This window comes from Oryctolagus cuniculus, chromosome 19 (assembly GCF_051225735.1).
Source record: "Oryctolagus cuniculus isolate XC-2025 breed Fujian yellow rabbit chromosome 19, ASM5122573v1, whole genome shotgun sequence".
NCBI lineage: Eukaryota > Metazoa > Chordata > Mammalia > Lagomorpha > Leporidae > Oryctolagus > Oryctolagus cuniculus.
Genome location: NC_142885.1, coordinates 70,029,417 through 70,048,443, shown reverse-complemented (window position 1 = coordinate 70,048,443; position 19,027 = coordinate 70,029,417). Strand labels below are relative to the sequence as shown.

Here is a 19,027-nt window from a genome sequence, read left to right as displayed (position 1 = left end):
GAGGACAGGCTGGCCCAGGCTCAGGCACCCACAGGCTCGTGGGCCAACGTGCGCCCCCACCTCAGCCCTCCTCCCAGCTCTGCTCCCTGTCCCAGCCACTCTCCGGCCCGGGAGGACGAGGCAGATGGGCGGGCAGCAGAGCCTTCCTGGGCCCCAGGAGGAAGCTCCTTCCAGAAGGTGGAGCCCAGCTGTGCCCTTGGCCCTGTGGCTACACAAAGGGGGCTTCTGTTCCCGCGCCTGCTCAGCCTGAGGGCCCTGTCCTGGGTGTTTTCTAACTCGAGGCTGGCAAGGTTTGGGGCCCAAAAGGAGGAGGGTCTGTCTGGGCTGGGACTCCAGGAAGCAGCAGCACCTGGTGTGGGCGGGCAGCTGGGAGACAGTTGCCAGCCTGGCCAGAGGCGACGGTGGCCCGGCCAGGATGCGCACGTGAGGCGTGTGTCCACAGAGCACACGTGTGCGGTGACAGTGGGTGCACGTTCACACACATGAACGTGTGAACAGGTGTGCACACACACGCATGTCCCCACATTGGCCAGCTGCTGCTCCACACGGCAGCACGCTTACACTCACGCACACCTGCACGGCACCTGTCAGCTGCACAGCTGGGGGAAGTCCCGAGAGCTGGCCCGGAGCCCGCGATCCAGGAGGCTCGACACAGGCCCTTTGTCTCCCAGGAACAGAGCTCCCCAAGAGGCCGGGTCAGCCTTTGTTCCCTGCCGGGCTGCGCCCCAGCGCCCGCTGCCAGGAGGCCAAACAAGGCCGCCTTTCCTCCTGGCAGCGGTGGCCCACGCCCTGCTGTGCCCGCCTTCCAGATGTGAGGCTTGGGAAGCCTGTGTCTTAGCCTCTTGTGGCTGGCGGAGGCCCCCCCGCAGCCCGAGTGCCAGGCTGCCCCAGCCTCATCTGGAGGCAGGAGCTGAGGCTCACGGGTGGAGAGGGAGGTGCCTCCTGCCGGTGGCCCCTGCGGACGCTGGGGACCTCAGGGGTCAGTGGCAAGAGGCTGCCCAAGGGGAGGGGGGCGGCCAGAAGCGAAGGGGCCACAGGCTGGCTTGCCCAAGGTCCATGGGTGGCTGCTGCCGGGGGGAGCCCCAGGGGAGCCCCGTGGTGGCGGGAGGCAGCTCTCCCCTTACTGTGTAAGCGTTGTCTCCATTTTCCCCGGAGAGGATTCGTGCTTTCATCAGAGAACCAGGGCGCTTGGGGGCGCCGCTGTTAAGCTGCCAACTGAGACGCTGGCATCCGATGTGAGTGCCGGTTCAAGTCCCGGCTGCTCCACTTCCGATCCAGCTCTCTGCGGTAGCCTGGGAAAGCAGCAGAGGATGACCCAAGTGCTTGGGCCCCTGTACCCACATGGGAGACTGGGAAGACGCTCCTGGCTCCTGGCTTTGCCTTGGCCCAGCTCCGGCGGTTGCAGCCATTTGGGGATTGAATCAGCAGAAGGAAGATTCTCTCTCTCTCTCTCTTTCTCTGTAACTCAGCCCTGCAAACAAATATTCAAAAAAGAGAACCAGGGCACTCAGCCTCACATTCCGCCTGACCTTTTATGTAGTTAAAATTTCATCAGCGCCAGTGTTGAAGGTTACCGGCACCCAATTTTGTTTTGGTCAGAGCAAGTTGGTGAAATAAAATTCCGTTTATTGCTGGACAACGTGATAGCACTTCACACACTTCACACAGGCCAAAAATTAGAGAGCGGCAACAAAAGGGAGAGGGGAAACGTGCCGCGGCTCAGCAGCTCCTGCAGACCAACCGCCGCTGCAGCGCTGGGGGCCGGGCCGCTCCGTGCTGCGCCTGCTTCCTCCTTGGAGAAAATTAGCAGGGCCTGGGAGCCTTGGTTCCTATGTCCTCGCCTGTTGCTAATTCCCCTTGATTCTGGCAGCGGTGGAGGGAGCGCGGGGCGCCGGCGGGGACAGCCGGCCTCTCCGGGGCGACCATGCTCCGTTCCCCGTGGAGGGACCGGGTCGCGGCAGCCTTTTATTTTATTTTTTAAGGTTCGCTTTACCTTTCCTGCAGCTCAGCCATCCTCACCTGTCCTCTCGACATTATCACGTCCATCAGGTTCAGCCGCCCGCCCACCTCTGCCTCCTCCACCTGTTTGTCCACCTGCTGCTCCCCATCTCCTCCGCCACTTCCTGCTTCTCCCGGAAGTTCTTGGTGGTGACCTGGGAGCCGCGTGCAGGGCCGTGGCAGGGCCCCGGGCCACGAAGTTAAGGTGGTGTTTCTGGGGGGGGGGGCGGGATTCTTGGGCTCTGGGCTCCCCAGGCTGCTCCGACCGGGTGTTTGTGACAGCGTCCCGGTGGGCTCTGGCCGCTCCGACAGAACCCTCCTCCCACACCCTATGGCTGCACCACAGGCGGTGCACAACCAGGATCGGGTGTGGGCAGATGGCATTCTGGGTTAGGCGTCAGCATGTGGAGGGCGCAGGGCCCACGCCGCTGAAATCCAGGAACCTGGGCAGGAGCTGCCCAAGAGCCAGTGTCCGGTAGGGGAGGGGCTGGCTTCCAGGCCTGGCCGCGGTCCCGATTCCAGCTTCCCGCTAACGCACCCGGGGGCAGCGGGGGGTGGCACAAGCACTGGATCCCGGCCACTCACGTGGGAGACCCGGATGGAGTGCTTGGCTCCTGGCCCAGTCCTGGCTGTTGCAGGCATTTGAGGAGTGGACCAACAGGTGACAGTGGAGACTCGTGTTCTCTCTGTCTCTCTCTCTGTCTCTCTCTCTCTGTCTCTGTCTCCCTCGCCCTCCCCCTGTCTCCCTCTCCCCCTCCCCCCTTCCCCAATGAATGAATGAATACATCAGTAACATAAAGACTGGGCTGCACTTCCACTCGAGATCTGGGGACACAAGCGTTCTGAACGTGGCCCCTCCCCGCGCCCCTCCCCGCGCTCTCCTGGGGGCCAGGAACCCCCCTGATGGGGCAGAATGCCCTGCTCAGCCCCTGGCCTGCTGAAAGGAGCCCTGCACGTGGAAACCTCAGCCTGAGACTCTGCCCCAGGCCTCCTTTTATTTTTCTTTTGTAAATTCTAAAATTTGTTTCAAAAGCAGAGAGAGGGTGCGAGCTCCCCCCCGCCCCCCCCCCCCCCCCCCGCCATCCACTGGTTCACAAATGTCCAGGACAGGCAGGGCTGGGCCCAGCTGGAGCCTGGAACCCGAACCACCCCCTATCTGTGCGCTGAGGAGGGAAGCGGTGTGGGGGGTGGGGCACCGAGCACCGGCCCCAGGCAGGTGTGGCTGCAGCATGGCCGAGCCCTGCTGTGTGGCTGCAGAGCCCCATGCGGACGGCCTCGGGCTGGGAGGCCAGCTGTTGACCCCAGTGCCAGCTGTGTTGGGGGCCTGGAAGTTTGCAGACCACAGCGCCACGGCAGGGCACAAAGGGACGAGACGGACCACAAGGGTGGCGGTGGGGGCTGGACTCAGGGACAGAGGGACGAGACGGACCACAAGGGTGGCGGTGGGGGCTGGACTCAGGGACAGAGGGACGAGACAGACCACAAGGGTGGCGGTGGGGGCTGGGCTCAGGGACAGAGGGACGAGACGGTCCACAAGGGTGGCGGTGGGGGCTGGGCTCGGGCACAGAGGGACGAAACAGACCACAAGGGTGGCAGTGGGGGCTGGACTCAGGGACAGAGGGACCAGACAGACCACAAGGGTGGCAGTGGGGGCTGGGCTCAGGGACAGAGGGACCAGACAGACCACAAGGGTGGCGGTGGGGGCTGGGCTCAGGGACAGAGGGACGAGACAGACCACAAGGGTGGCGGTGGGGGCTGGGCTCAGGGACAGAGGGACGAGACGGTCCACAAGGGTGGCGGTGGGGGCTGGGCTCGGCGGAGCTGTCTTCCAAGTAGGGTCAGAGAACATGGCTATTAAATCTTCCAGCAGCGAAGCTGAGAGGTTGCCAAACCCGGCGTTGCCCCTGCGTGCTGTACTGCGCGTCCATCCGTGTTCCCAGCCATTCCTTGTCTTCGGTCCATTTAAATAAACTTTTAAATGATTTATTTATTGGAAAGGCAGAGCCAGGGAGAGAGAGAGAGAGATCTTGGGAAATTCTACGTGCCCACACAAGGCAGAATCCAGGCGCTCCATCCAGGTCTCCCACGTGGGTGCAGGGACCCAAGCACTTGGGACACCTTCTGCTGCCTTCCCAGGTGCCTAAGCAGGGAGCTGGATCGGAAGTGGAGCAGCCGGGACCCGGAACCAGGCACTGTGGGTAGGAGACGCTGGCCTCACACGTGGTGGCTTGTCCCACCGTCCCACAACCCCAGCCCTTTGCTGCCTTTCCCCTCAAACAGCCCAGCATGCCAGCCCTCAGCTACACACGTGCCCTCAGCTCGATGGTTCCACATTTTGAAGTCGAATTTGCCTGCGATAAAAGCACAGATCTGGAGGTAATTGTATGTATCACGGCCATTGTGTTCTGTTTTATTTTATTATTATTATTTTATTATTATGTCGACCCGTGGTGAAACACGCCCGGCAGGCGTCACCGTGTTTCTTGGTTTCAAGGCATGAACAGCGTTAGGACACCCAGCAGCGCTCTACTCAGCTCCGGAACCCCCCACCCCCCCAACCGCCGCGAAGCGAGCAGGGTGCCGTCCACTCCCGTGTCCACCTGACTCTGCCCAGCTCCGGAACCCCTCCCCCCGCAAAGCGAGCAGGGCGCCGTCCACTGCCGCGCCCACCTGTCCGAGCTCGTGCGGGCTCAGCTCCCGCCTGTGCCCGCCGCCGCCTGCTGCTCGCTGTCGATGCCGTGGTGTGTAGTGACCATGCTGAGGGCATGAGGCGCGCCTCGCGCTAGCTTTGTGCTCTTTCCCATGGCTCTCATGAGCTCACTGGCCGTCGGTGTGCAGCTTTCCCGGTTTGGAATAAGCTCCCGTCGAGTTGTTCTAGCTAGTCCTCGTCAGCTCGATGACTGGCAAGGCTGGGCTGCCATTGTCACTCAGCAGAGTGTCTTCTATTGGACAAATTTGAAGCTTGTTAAGAAGTCCAGTTTGCCAGACTTCTCTTTTGCTTGACCTGGTGGCTAAGACGCTGGCGCCCCACACAGCGGTGCCTGGGCTGGGTACCAACCGGCCTCTGCTGCTGCGCGCCGGTCACCCACGTGGCAGACCAGGGCTTGGGCTAGCAGCCCCCGGCTGCTGCCCAGCCCAGCCCCGGCTGCTAGGAGCAAACCAGTCGGTGGCAGGGCTTCCTCTCTCTCCTCTTTTTTCAAATAAATAAATGATTTTTAAAATGATTTTATTTGTTTATCTGAGAGGCAGTGTTACAGAGACAGGGAGAGAGAGAGGTCTTCCATCTGCTGGTTTATTCCCCACAAATGGCCACAGTGGCCAGAGCTGGGCTGATCTGGAGCCGGGAGTCGGGAGCTTCCTCGGGGTCTCCCACAGATGCAGGAGCCCGAGCGCTTGGGCCATCTTCCATGGCTTTCCCAGATGATCAGCAGGCAGCTGGATCAGAAGTGGAGCAGCCAAGTCTTGAACCAGCGCCCATATAGGATGCCAGCCTGCAGGCGGAGGCTCAGCCTACTAAGCCATGGCAGCAGCCCCAATAAATACATTTTAAAAATAAATCATTGCTAAATCCAATTTGTGAAGCTTTTACCATATATTTTCCTCTAAGAGTTTTATACTTTTGGGTCTTACATTTATGTGTGACCCATTTTAGAATTTATTTGAGATGGAGAGAGAAAGAGAGCGGGAGAGAGAGAGAAAGCAAGTGCCCTCCGATCTACTGATCTACTCCTCAGATGACCACAGTGGCCGGGGCTGGGCCAGGCCACGCAGGAGCTGGGAACTCAACCCAGGTCTCCCATGTGAGTGGGAGGGACCGACTACTCGAGCCATCACTTGCTGCTCCCAGGGTGCACATCAGCAGGGAGCTGGAACTGGGAATGGAGCCGGGACTCAAACCCAGGCCCTTCTATCTCAGACTTGGGTGTCCCAAACCAGCGCCTTACGCAGTGGACCACGGTTCTGCCCCTTTGGTCCATTTGAGCTAATCTTTGTGTGTGGAGTGTGCGGCGCGTGCGGTTTCGTTGTTTTGCGTGTGGATTTCTGGTTTGCTCAGCAGCATGTGTGGAAAATGCACCCCTTCCCCACCGAGGGGCATTGGTCTCGTGAGGGCGTTCCTGGGCCCTGCACGATTCCGTTGGTCTGTGTGTCTCCTGCCGGCGCCACACCGTTTGATGACTGTAGCTTTGCAGTATGTTTCGGAGGCAGGAATTGTTGGCCCTCCAGGGTGGTTCTGGATGTTTGGGGTCCCTCGAGATTGCAGATGAAGTTCCGGACGGGCTTCTCATCGAGACTGTAGGTTGCTTTGAGCAGTACCAGCACCACAAACGTGAGGCGTCTTCCTGCCTGTTTATGTCTTTCACTCTATGCAGCCAAGTTTTATGCCCAGCATTGTCCAGTCTTCCACCTCCCTGGCAGGGTGCTGCCTAAGTGAGGTGTTTGTGCCGTGCTGCCCCAGTGGAACTCCCTCGTCACGGAATCCCAGCCGTCTTCACAGGCAGTCAGTGGCCTGGGCGGGATTCAGTCCTTATTCTAACATGTTTTCATCTATAGTTTTTTTTTTTTTTAAGATTTACTTATGTATTTGAAACTCAGAGTTACAGAGAGAGAGACTGAGAGATTGCACATCAGCTGGATCACTTCCCAGAGGGCTGCAATGGCTGTGGCTGAGCCAGTCCGAAGCCAGGAGCCAGGAAATCCATCCGGGTCTTCCACACGGGCGCAGGGACCTGGGTACTCGGGCTGTCCTCCGCTGCTTTCCCAGGAACATTAGCAGGGAGCTGGATTGGCAGTGCAGCAGCCGGGAATCAAACATGTCGGGTGCCGGTCCTGCGGGCAGTGGGTTCCCCTGCTGTGCCACAGCACCGGGCCCTAACAGTTCTTTGTGTGTGGAATTTTAAGGGTTTTCTACACAAAAGTGTATCATTGGGGAACAGAGATAATTGTCCTTCTTCTCTTGCAATTTGAGTTCCTCTATTTTTCTTGACTCAGTACTCTGCCTAGAACTTCCAGTGCCGCGTCACAGGAGCAGGGAGTGGGCACCACGGGCTTCCTGGGCGGGACCAGTGCCTGCACCCATGGGACCCCAACTCCTTTCACAACAGGAGCACAACTTGCAGCTGGGGAAAGCTGTCCCCACCTGCCTCCCGCCCAGTCCCCGCCTGCCAGCTGCCCTGCTACTGGTGGACAGTCTTTTTTTTTTTTTTTTAAATGTATTTATTTACTTCAAAGAGAGAGGGAGAGAAAGAGAGAGGGAGAGAGAAAGGGAGGGAGGGAGGGATCTTCCTTCGGCTGGCTCACTCCCCAGGTGCCCCAAGGTGGGCAGGTCTGATGCCAGGAGCCAGGAGCTTCATCCAGGTCTCCCACCCGGGTGCAGGGCCCAAGGACCAGGCCATCCTCCACTGCTTTCCCAGGCCATTAGCCAGGAGGTAGATTGGAAGTGGAGCAGCTGGGACTCGAACCAGCACCCATACGGGACGCCAGTGTCATAAGAGGTGGCTTCACCCACTGCACCACAGCACCAGTCGGGCTGCACTGAACCCTGGGGTGGTGAAAGATGTGTAATAACCGGAAACCCCTTGAGCGGAAGTGGATCATGAAATTAATCCCACCCAGACGAGAGTCAAAATAAAGCCCCTGCATGGGAGAATGAGACTGTTTGTTTATTTATTTATTTATTTATTTGACAGGCAGAGTTAGACAGTGAGAGAGAGAGACAGAGAGAAAGGTCTCCCTTCCGTTGGATCACCCCCCAAATGGCCACCATGGCTGGCGCTGCACTGATCCTAAGCCAGGAGCCAGGTGCTTCCTCCTGGTCTCCCATGCGGGTGCAGGGCCCAAGGACCTGGGCCATCCTCCACTGCCCTCCCAGGCCACAGCAGAGAGCTGGACTGGAAGAGGAGCAACCAGGAACCTGGCGCCCATATGGGGTGCCGGCACCGCAGGCGGATGATTACCCAAGTGAGCCACGGCGCCGGCCCCGAGACTGTTTAAACACAGAACGTGTCTGTGCTGGGGGGCTGGTATGGCGCAACAGGTTAAGCTGACACCTGCCCTGCTGGCATCCCCTATGCGCACTGGTGCAAGTCCCAGCGGCTGCAGCTCCCTGCTGATGCGCCTGGGAAAGCAGTGGAAGATGGGCCAAGTGCCTGCGTCCTGCACCCGTGTGGGAGACCCGGATGGAGTTCCAGGCCCTGGCCTCAGCCTGGCCCAGCCCTGGCTGTTTTTGCCATTTGGGGAGTAAACCAGCGGATGGAAGATCTCTCTCTCTCTCTCTCTCTCTCTCTCTCTCTCTGTCTGTCTCTCCGGCTCCACAGTTCAAATAAATGAATAAAAGTCTTCAGCACAGAAATTTTCCCACTCATAATTCTGGAAGCCAGAAGCCGATGGTGAAGGAGTCAGAGCTGTGCCCCCTCAACCCCAGGAACCCCCAGGGGCCTCCTGCCTCACCCCTGCAGGTTTTCATGGCTCCTGGTAACCCCCTACCTCCCCCCGCCGGCTTGCACTGGGGATCCCACTACCCTGGGGGAGCCCACCCCGGAGTGACAGTCATGCAGGAAACAGGACGGCAGGGGGCGCTGCCCAAGGGAGCGGCAACCCCAGCCTTGGAGCCAACCCCCTCCCACGTCTCCCCAGACCCCCAGGGTAGCTGGAGGGTCTTCGGCCAGTTGCATTTTCCATGCAGCAGGGGCTGTGGCTGGGGTGGGAGGGAGAGGCATTCCCACCAGAGCTGCCCCCACCTTGTGGCCAGAGCAGAACACGCTCCTGGCAAGAATGTCCACTGCCTCAGGCCCCGCTGGACGGGTCCTGCCCAGAAGGAGCCTGCAGCCCAGGACCCTCACGGGGAGCCAGGCAGGGAGGACACAGACCTGCCGCCCCCAAGTGGCGCCGAGCGGCTCCCAGGCTCCCACAGCCTCCCCTGCCATCTGCTCCAGCTCTGCACCTTCCCGGGCCCTGGGACCACCCTCAGCACGAGCAGGGCGGGATTCCAGAGAGAGCCAACCGCCCCACCTGCTCTGTCCTGGGGGAGCCAAGGCCGAGGGCCCAGCAGGACGGCAACTCAGTCGGCCACGGGGGGACCTCCTCGTCCCTGCAAACGCATCAGCATTGCTGCCTCCCCTGCCTCTTCCTCCCCGTGATTCCCGGGAACCACCTCCCACTGCACACCTGCACCCCGTCCTGAGCCAGGCCAGCCTCTGGGGCCCATGGCAGGAGCAGCGGTGTCCGGGGCTTGTGTGGTGGGGACAGGGGAATGGGGCCTCGGGAGCATGTGCCCCCGCCCCCAGCCACCTGGAGCCAGGCCTGCGCTGCCATCTTTAGCTTCCTGCCTGCACACACTGGAGGGGGCTCTCCTGGTTCAACCAGAGCGTGACTGTCGGGGGACAGAGGTTTGGCAGTGGGGGGACTGTCTTGGGCTGGATGGACTTGGCTGAACAGAGGGAGTTGCTCATGAAGACGCTGGCTCTGCACAAACCTTAGAGTGACAGCTGGGGTGCCCACACAGGTTTATTAGCAAATGAGACACAGAGGATAGGAGCCAGGTCCACAGGCAGTCCCCACCCCAGCCCTGGGTGCCTACAGCCCCGGGGAAGGGGCTGGCGCTGGGGCACCCAGCACACCCTCATAGGTGTGGGGGGTGGGGTGGGCGGCTCATGCTGCCCACAGAACCCAGGAAGCACAGCGCAGAGCCAGCAGCAGCAGAGTAGGGGAGGGGTCCGGCTTGGGCGCACCAGCCACCAACTTTATCCACTTGAAGTACTGGCTGACATTGGTATAGACACCGGGCCGGGTGCGTAGCCCACAGCCCACTCCCCAGTTCACGATTCCGAGCTGGTACCAGATTCCATCGCTGTCACAGACCAAGGGTCCCCCTGAGTCGCCCTGGGGAGCAACGTGGTGAGCATGGCCTGGGGCAGGGAGGAGGGGCAGGAGAGCAGGAGGGTGCAAGTTCCCCTCCCATGCAGCGGGCACGCCTCAGCTTCTGCATCTGCAAAGTGGGCCAGCAGCACCCGGGGCTGGCGTGAGGAGGAGGAGAGGACTGTGGAAGGAGGTGGTTTGCCCCCTGCCACCTGCACTGCAGGTGGGGGCGGGGAGGGGGCTGGGAGTCCGCCATTTGGGAGGGAGCGAGGTTTACTCACACCGCAGGCGTCTGCACCGCCCTCTTCCCTGCCGGCACAGATCCAGCTGTCGTGGATAGCGCCCTTGTCTGTGCGCTCGGCGGGCAGTGTGTAGAGGTGGTTGCACCAGGTGTTGTTGATGACGGCGAGCTTCACTTCCCGGAGGTTGTATGGAGGGGGTATTCCAGCTGGGGGAAGACAGAGAAGGACAGCACCCTTAGCCTGTCCTGTGCCATCAGGGGCAGGGGAGCGCGGGAGCCACAGTGCGGTCCTGGGGGATTCCCACGAGGCTGACCATCAGCAGCACGGAAGGGCCCGATGGGTGGACCTGCTGCTGGGCCCCCCCGCCCCCGTCTCCGTTCCCCATTGACACGATGATGACGGCCCTTCCTGAGGGCGCCTAGGTCTGGGTCTCATCTCTGCTTCCATTGCAGCTTCCTGCGAATGTGCACACGGACGGTGCAAGCCCTGGAGTCCCTGCCACTCAGTGGGAAACCTGGATCGGGTTCTGGGCTCTCGCCTTTGTCCTGGCCCAGCCCAGCTGTTGTGAGCATTTCTGAGTGAACCAGTGGGTTGGGGCGTCTGTCTCTCTGTCTCTGTTTCTCTCTTTTTCTCAGACTCTGTGTGCCTTTCAAATCAAATGAAAGAAAGAAAAGATCAGAACTCCAACACAGCTGTGGAATCCAGGACGGATCTTCCAGAATGTGATGAAAGACACGAATTCCCAGAAGCCAGAGGCGGATCAAACAGGAATACGAGAGGTCGCGAGGACGCAGCGTAACCCATAACCCGAGACACAGAGGACCTTGCACACAGCGGAGGGAGGCGTCTGCTCACGCGCACGGGGACTTGAGCGAGAGCAGCAGCGGTTCCTCTCCCTCATTACGCATTTTCTGAAGGCAGAGTTGTCCTGTACAGCAGGACAGGAAATCGACAACGGGAAGCCCTCCCCCTCATCCTCAGAGCCGTCTAAACGTTGCCAGATGCCCCACTCACGTCAGAAAACAACACCACAGTGCAGAACCGCACTGGGTGCTCCCCCGTCACGTCTCCCCCTCTCGGCAGCCTGGGACATTGCCTCAGGCTTCCCGAGCTGGTACGCGCCACCATCCATTGGAAAAATTACAGGTGAGTTATCTTTTGGAATCCTTCCCCTTGGGCTTTGAATTACGCGTATTTGACTGGACGATCACAGAAAGCAATGCTTTAAATTTATTTATTTATTATCTGACAGTTAGAGTTACAGACGGAGGAAGAGACGGGGAGGGTCTCCCACGCACTGGCTCACTCCGCAAATGCCTGCAGCCGACCAGAACCGGGCCAGCAGCAGCTGATTTCTGGCAGAGACCATGGGGGCCACCGGCAGTCGGGGGAGTGGCCAGGGAGGACTGCGCTAAGAGCAGGAGCCTCGGGGGTCTGCACAGACCCCGGCTGAGGGGCTCCCACTGCCCCGCTGAAGTGGAAAATGGAGTCTTGCAGGTGGCAAGGAGAAGCATAGTGTGTAAAGAAAGAGAAGTGGTAAAGGAAACCGTCCAGATAGGCAGAAGAGCAGTCTGGCTCGCCTCTCGGTCTGTAACTGCTCTCTTTGTCCTCCGTGAGTTACACGAGACACAGAAAGCAAGCAGCAGGCCAGCGTTGTGGTGCAGCAAGTTAACCCACCACCGCCCTGTGTAAGCCCTGGCTCTGGTCCCAGCTGCTCCACTTAGGATCCAGCTCCCTGCTGACTGGCCCGGGAAGGCAGCAAAAGAGGGCCCAAGTACTTGGACCTCTGCCACCCACATGGGACTCCAGAAGCAGCTCCTGGCTCCTGGGCTTGCCCTGTGCTAGCTGTTGCAGCCATTTGGGGAGTGAGTCGGTGGATGGAAGATCTCTGCCTAGCTCCCTCTCTCTGTAACTCATAATAAATAAATGTTTTTTAAAGATTTATCTATTTATTTGAAAGTCAGAGTTACATAGAAAGAGGCAGAGAGAGAGAGAGAGAGAGAGAGAGGTCTTCCATCTGCTGGTTCACTCCCCAAAGGCCACAACAGCCAGAGCTGTGCCCATCCAAAGCCTGGGGCCAGGAGCCTCTTCCTGGTCTCCTAGCCGGGTGCAGGGCCCAAGGACTTGGGCCATCTTCTACTGCTTTCCCAGGCCATAGCAGAGAGCTGGATCGGAAGTGGAGCAGCTGGGACTTGAACCTGAGCCCATATAGGATACTGGCACTGCAGGTGGCAGCTTTACCTGCTACACCACAGTGCCAGCCCCAAATAAGTATTTTTAAAAAATCAAGCCTGAGTAGTCTACATTAACGCATGGTTTTTGCCATGCGTTGTGATGTCAGCTGTGGGGCCAGTGCTGTGGCATAGCGGGTAAAGCAGCTGCCATGTTCCAGCACCAGCCCGACTGCCGGACAACTGGCTGGGGCTACATCGTATAAAACCAGAGTGAGGCCGGCGCCGCAGCTCACTAGGCTAATCTTCTGCCTTGCGGCGCTGGCACACTGGGTTCTAGTCCCGGTTGGGGCGCCGGATTCTGTCCCGGTTGCCCCTCTGCCAGGCCAGCCCTCTGCTGTGGCCAGGGAGTGCAGTGGAGGATGGCCCAGGTGCTTGGGCCCTGCACCCCATGGGAAACCAGGAGAAGCACCTGGCTCCTGGCTCCTGCCATCAGATCAGCGTGGTGCGCCGGCCGCAGCGCGCCGGCCGCGGCAGCCATTGGAGGGTGAACCAACAGCAAAAGGAAGACCTTTCTCTCTGTCTCTCTCTCTCACTGTCCCCTCTGCCTGTCAAAAAAACAAAACAAAACAAAACAAAACAAAAAAAAAAACAGAGTGAGCCAGGGGCACACGTGGAGGGGAGGGGGTGGCACTGTTCTGGACACCCTGTTCAGAAGGCAGAAGACGGCCCAAGTCCTTGGGCCCCTGCACCCACGTGGGAGACCCAGAGGAAGCTCCTGGCCCCTGGCTTTGGATCTGGCCTTTGAGGCTATTTGGTGAGTGAACCAGCAGGTGGAAGGCCTCTCTCTCTCTCTCTCTCTCTCTCTCTCTCTCTGCTGCTGCTGCTGCCTCTGCCTCTGCCTCTCTGTAACTCTGACTTTCAAGAAAATAAATAAATCTATAAAAATAAAAGACGTGAGTTGAGGGGCAGAAACACACAGTGGAGGGTGCAGCTCTAGGGCACGGAGCACACGTGTGCTGCTGGGGAGGACCCGGAACCATCTCCAAGTGGACGGCGCACGGCTGGGGGGGGGGGGTTGGAGGGCCTGGGTGATCCTGCTCTTCTTCCAGGCCCACGTCCTGCTAAGGCACCCTGGGAGCCAGAGCTGAGGGCGCCAGCACCTGGACGCAGCTCTGGGCCCCTGGTTTGAGCCCAGCCCAGCCCGGGGTGCTGTGGGCATTTGAGGAGAGAATCCGCAGACTGAAGACCTCCCTTGGTCTACCGTCCTGTCTCTGTCATACAAAGAAGAAAAACGAATAAGTAATTTTTTTTTTTTTTGACAGGCAGAGCGGACAGTGAGAGAGACAGAGAGAAAGGTCTTCCTTTGCCGTTGGTTCACCCTCCAATGGCCGCTGTGGCTGGCGTGCTGCAGCCAGCGCACCGCGCTGATCCGATGGCAGGAGCCAGGTGCTTCTCCTGGTCTCCCATGGGGTGCAGGGCCCAAGCACTTGGGCCATTCTCCACTGCACTCCCTGGCCACAGCAGAGAGCTGGAAGAGGGACAACCGGGACAGAATCCGGCGCCCCAACAGGGACTAGAACCCGGTGTGCCGGCGCCGCAAGATTAGCCTAGTGAGCTACGGCGCCAGCCGAATAAGTACTTTTTAAAGGGCCACTTGTTGGGGTTTTGAACAAAAGCCAAGCAAGGAAGCAGAGGGCAATGGCAGGACGACGGCAACAGTGATCTGGGGGCAGTCGGAGCCGCTCTGTTGTGACTCCTCTGTGACCCTGCACAACGCACTCAGAGCGAGAGCAGAATCCGTCCAGGTGATTTCACACTGCATGAGGATTCAAACTGGGACCCTGCGACGGACGGAGACCGGGGCTGTCCAGGAGCAAAGATTTGTGTCCTCTTGAGGCTGAGGAGGTATTTGATTTAAAATGGACTGTTGAACATGCAGAAGGCGACGTGTCAGGGGCCAGCGCTGTGGCGCGGTGGGCTAAGCAGCCATCCCGGAGGGGCGCCAGTTCCCGGCCGCCCTCTTTCCAGTGCAGCTCCCTGCTAGTGCGCGGGAGAGCAGCGGAGTGCGGCTCTGTTACGGCCCTGCGCCCGTGCTGCAGGCCCAGAGGCAGCTCAGGCTCCTGGCCTGAGCCCGACCCAGCCCTGTGCCTGGCCATCTGCAGAGAGAACCAGCGGAGGGAAGATCTCTGTCTGTCTGTTTCTACCTTTTTCCTCTGTAACTCTTTCAAATAATAAACATTTTTAAAAAGATTTTTGAATTCTTATTTATTTGAAAATTTTTATTTATTTGAAAGGCAGAGTTAACAGAGAGAGGTAGAGAGAGAGAGGTCTTCCATCCACTGGTTTACTCCCCAGATGGCTGTAACAGCTGGAGATGTGCTGATCCAAAGCCAGGAGTCTGGAGCTTCTTCCAGGTCTCCCATGTGGGTGCAGGGGCCCAAAGACTTGGGCCATCTTCTACTGCTTTCCCAGGCCATAGCAGAGAGCTGGGTCAGAAGAGGAGCAGCCGGGACTAGAACCAGAGCCCATGTGGGATGCCGGTGCTTCAGGCCAGGGCGTTAACCTGCTGTGCTACATGCTGGTCCCAAATAATAAACAGTTTAAAAAGAAAAGAAGCTAACTGAAATCCACAGAACAGCAACTAAGAAAATAAGTAAAGACCTGGATAAAGCTCCTGGCTTCAGCCTGGCCCAGCCCCGCTATTGGAGCCATCTGGGGAGTGAACCAGAGGTTGGAAGACCTCTCCTCTCTCTAACTCTGACTTTCAAATAAATAAATAGTATTCAAAAATTTTAAAAAGTCTAAGACAAGACATCAGGGGTCTCCAAGAAGCCCATGGAAAACATTAAGAAAGAAGCTATGTATGGAGGGACTGGCACTGTGGCACAGTGTGTCAACACCCTGGCCTGCAGTGCCGGCATCCCATATGGGCGCTGGTTCATGGGAGACCCAGAAGAAGCTCCTGGCTCCAGACTTTGGATCAACTGGGGAGTGAACCAGCAGATGGAAGACCTCTCTCTCTCTCTCTTTGTGCCTCTCCTCTCTCTATGTAACTCTGACATTCAAAAAATTAATTCATCTTTTTTGAAAAAAACTATGGATTTCAATGTTTTGCACAAAAATATAGCTATCTTTTAATTCCATTTTTGATGCACTTTTTGTACTACCCTTGATGCTACAAAAAAATAAGAAACAAGCCACAAGATAGTATAATTTTTGCTAGCTGGTAATGCTTCTAACATAAGTGGATTAAATGCTACTCAAAACAGGCAGAGATTGGCAAAATGGCTTAAAACACAGGCTCTCGCCATCTGCCACCAGCAAGAGACACTTTGATCCCAAGGCACCAGAGGCCGAAAGGGACCGAGTGGGAAAGGGTCCACGCGGGCAGGACCCACAGAGGCCCAGGTTGCTGAAATGACTCCACGCCGATCGACTTTAAATCAGTGCTTGTAACAAACACCAAAGAAGGGCACCTTACGTGGAGGCGACTCCCTGCGCAGACGGAGCACCTAGAAATATCTGGGTACACAACAGGCCTGCGACACAAAATCTGGTCAGAGTCACTGGTCTTCCCGGGCCACAGCAGAGAGCACACTCTTAAATGGCCGAGGCCTCGCAAAGAGTTCCCTGGCACAACTAGAAAATCCGTGGAGATGAAGGAAAAGGAGCCGCCGAGGGCAGCCGTGGCTGTCTCGGAAGGAAACCCGCAGCCGTGCAGGGCGCCACGCCTGAGGAGGGAATCGCCCGTCACGTCCCAGGGAACCGGGGAGCAACAGCGGGGCCTGGCACTGGCAGAAAGGAGGGCAGGTGGGCCGGAACCCACGGCCAGAGCACAGATTAGGGTGACCCGGCGGACACAGGGCAGGGGGAGGGGACCTTCAGAACGACTGCACACCCACAAGTGACGAGCACAGAGGAAAAGGAAATGCCACACAGACCCACGGATGGCCACGGACGGCCACGGACGGCCACGGCCCGCGCAGAAGCACAGGCTCTGCAGGAGCCCACGGTGGGGGAGAGTGGAATCAGTGCTCCGAGCGCCTCCCGGCTAAGGGCAGCTCGGGGCTCAGGCGTCGTGGAGCAGCTGCCTGGGCCTGCGTTCCTACACACGGGGAGTGAGCCGGGAAGCTCTCTCTGTCACTGTGCCTTTCCCGTAGGTGAACAACCTTTTACAAAAACTCAACATTGCTCCAGAGGAAGACGCAACAAACCAGGACTGGAGGGATCCCAACTGAGCATCTTCAAGCCCACGTAGGAAAAGCCCACAGCCAGATCACGCTCACGCGTGAGCCCGAGAGCTCTCCGTCTGCCCTCAGGAGCAGGCCGTGGCGCTTGGTCTCGTCCCGTTATTCAACACGGAACCGAGGTGCCAGCCAGGACTGGCGGACAAGAAACAGGAAAACCCCGACTGCTGGCGGATGACAGGATCCCACCGAGCAAACCCTGGGATGCAACAAAACCTGCCAGAGCTGATCAACCAGGCCGCGCCACGGTCCCGCGCTGCCCAGCAGGCTTCCAGCCAGCGCTGTGTCTGGAGGGCAGCGGCAGCCACGTGTGTGGGAGCCAGTGGAGAGACGCAGCAGGGGGGCAGAGGGCTCCACGGCCCCCAGAGCCACAGAGGGGCTGCTGGCCGTGTGCGGCGGGAACAGGGTGTCCAGGACAGTGCCCGCCCCTCCCCCCCACGGCTGTCCCGGCTCACTGCCGTTGTCTGCGATGAAGCCCCAGCCAGTGGCCCAGCAGTTGGGCTGGTTCAGGAACATGAAGGTGGAGGAGAGCACGCAGATGGGCTGGATGTAGGTGCTGTAGGTCACGTGGGAGGCCAGCTCCACCAGGGCCACGTCGTTGGACGTGCCCAGGTGGAGAGGGAAGATGACGATTTTGTTCACTCGGAATCGTGTCATCCAGGCACGGATGTTGTAGAACGGCGGCCTGTTACTCAGCTCACCCAGCTGGACTCGCCACCGCTTCACATTCTGGGTCCTGGTGCCAAACACAGCAGTCAGGCCTGGGCAGCAGCGCCACCCCCTGGGCACATGGGGCCATGCAGGGAGGTGACACTGACTGGGGGTTGCCACACCGCCCTTCCCACAAGCCACCAGCAAGTCCAGCTCACAGACTGCCACCACCACGTCCAGAGCCTGGGGACCCGGAGGGGACGGGGCTTCCTCCCCTCCCCCTCATCTCGTCACCGCACAGAGCTGTCCTAGGACAGGGACACTGCGCCCAGCCCCCAAGTGAGCCTCTGTGCAGCCAAAAAGGAGCTGGCAGAGGAGGCCACCAGGGTGGGCACTGGGCAGGGTGGAGGCAGCTGGGTGCCCAGCCCCCAGCCCACCTCAGCTCATGCCTCCCCCACCTTGGTCCACACCTGCTGAGGGGGAATCGGGGTGGAAGCCCACCTTGCGTTGGTAAGGCAAAAGGACTGCTGGTGCATGGGATTGTTCTGAAAGAACATTCTGGAACAACATGCCCGGGGTTCCCTCCAGGGGCAGCAACAGGACCTTGAGTGGGCGTTAGAGTGCACCCCCATGACGATTCAGTATGCCTGGCCTGCACCACCTCTGCGGTGGAGATGAAAATTCAACGCCCCCCTCCACCAGAGCCCCCACTCACTTTCTGAAGCAGTGCGCGGCTGTGAGCACCCAGCGGTGGTTCAGCAAGGTGCCCCCACACACAGGGATGCTATCCCTGCGCATACTGGCCATCCACGGCCAGCGCCCACGGACCGACTCTCCCCCGCCCACGATCAGCGGTTTAATATCCTGGTGGCCACAGGGCTCTGGATGGAGAGAGAGACGCGCACTGAGGGCAGCCACAGCCCAGCCCGCCCACCCTCGCCCCGGGTTGTGGAGACCCGGGATCCCGGTAGAAGCGCGCGCCCCCGGGTCGCCCCGCTGGGGAAGGAGGTGACACGGGACCCTCCCCGCACAGCCCGCCCCGCCCCCGGGCCCGTCGGTTACTTGAGAACAGCTCGGTGTTCATGGGACCTGCAGCGGAGGAGAGGAGGGTGAGGCGTCCCGCGCACCCGCACCCCCGCACCCCCGCACCCGGCCCGGCGGCTCCGCGCAGCGCGTCCTGCGCGCCCTACCTGGCAGGAAGTCCTCTGCCCCCGATTCTGCGCGGAGAAGAGCAGGTGAGCTCCCTGGCGTCCACGCTCCCCGGCCTCCCCCCATGCCCTCGGGTCCCCCCGCGGCGACCCCAGCTCACCCGGCTCCTGGGGTGCGCCCCGCGCCAGCAGCAGCGCCAGCAGCAGCGTCCCAGCCCCCGCGCCCATGGCTGCTCTGCACCTGGGCGCCCCCTCCGCTTCCTCCCGCTCTGGCCGGGCCAGGCGCCCCCTGGGGGGAGAACAGGGGTGGGAGCCGCCAAGGCACCCCAGGAGACCCTGTCCTCCCTGGGCCTCGCAGGACCAAGGGCTGGCTGGGGACCTCAGGCCTCCCAGCTCCCGGGGTCCCCGCCACACTCCCTGAGACTGCCCAGAACCCGGGGACCCCAACAAGCCCCTTATCACCTGCACCCCAGCGTGCTGTCCAGAGCCCCAGGAGGAAGCTGGCCTCACTTTGTCAACTGGAGGGCTCTCAGCCTCCACAGCTGCCCTCATGGGGCCCACAGGTCACGCCGCCTTCCTGGGGGGTCTAGGGGACCCACACACCCAAGGCGGCCCCTGAAGCCAGGCTGGGAATGCACAGGTGAGTCGGGCCCACCACACGGCCCAGACCTCAGAGGCTGTGGCTCAGGGTCACGGTCGCCCAGTGTAAGGAC

The 19,027-nt window shown here is 59.9% G+C and overlaps 1 protein-coding gene and 1 long non-coding RNA gene across 6 annotated transcripts; one reads left to right on the top strand and one right to left on the bottom strand.

The window, feature by feature from the left end:
- The first annotated feature begins 1,481 nt into the window (after positions 1-1,481).
- On the top strand, positions 1,482-4,610 carry LOC149120656 (uncharacterized). 2 transcript variants are annotated; one of them, XR_016225642.1, is made up of 3 exons: positions 1,482-2,203; positions 4,279-4,374; positions 4,493-4,610. It is a non-coding gene; the product is annotated as an uncharacterized LOC149120656 (long non-coding RNA). The 2 variants fall into 2 exon arrangements; XR_016225643.1 differs by having other exon boundaries at positions 4,279-4,380; positions 4,493-4,557.
- Positions 4,611-9,483: 4,873 nt separating this feature from the next.
- LOC149120655 (serine protease 41-like) lies at positions 9,484-18,617 on the bottom strand. Of its 4 annotated transcripts, none has more exons than XM_089321413.1 (7): positions 18,476-18,617; positions 18,357-18,383; positions 18,229-18,255; positions 17,882-18,047; positions 16,971-17,251; positions 10,134-10,300; positions 9,484-9,876 (listed from the first exon to the last, which is right to left on the bottom strand). In XM_089321413.1, exons 1-7 carry the CDS (start codon positions 18,540-18,542, stop codon positions 9,646-9,648), a joined length of 966 nt encoding a protein of 321 aa, XP_089177539.1. In that variant the 5' UTR covers positions 18,543-18,617; the 3' UTR covers positions 9,484-9,645. The 4 variants fall into 4 exon arrangements, with proteins under 4 accessions (XP_089177539.1, XP_089177540.1, XP_089177541.1 ...); XM_089321414.1 differs by having other exon boundaries at positions 16,971-17,769; positions 18,476-18,542; XM_089321415.1 differs by lacking the exons at positions 16,971-17,251; positions 17,882-18,047 and having other exon boundaries at positions 18,476-18,605.
- Between the last annotated feature and the right edge of the window lie 410 nt (positions 18,618-19,027).

Excerpts from the sequence above, each read along its gene's own strand:
- LOC149120655 (XM_089321413.1), bottom strand. The coding sequence starts at position 18,542 with ATGGGCGCGGGGGCTGGGACGCTGCTGCTGGCGCTGCTGCTGGCGCGG. Across the intron at positions 18,048-18,228 it reads GAACACCGAGCTGTTCTCAA|AGCCCTGTGGCCACCAGGAT; the intron begins GTAACCGACGGG and ends CTCTCCATCCAG. Across the intron at positions 9,877-10,133 it reads GCGGTGCAGACGCCTGCGGT|GGCGACTCAGGGGGACCCTT; the intron begins GTGAGTAAACCT and ends GTTGCTCCCCAG.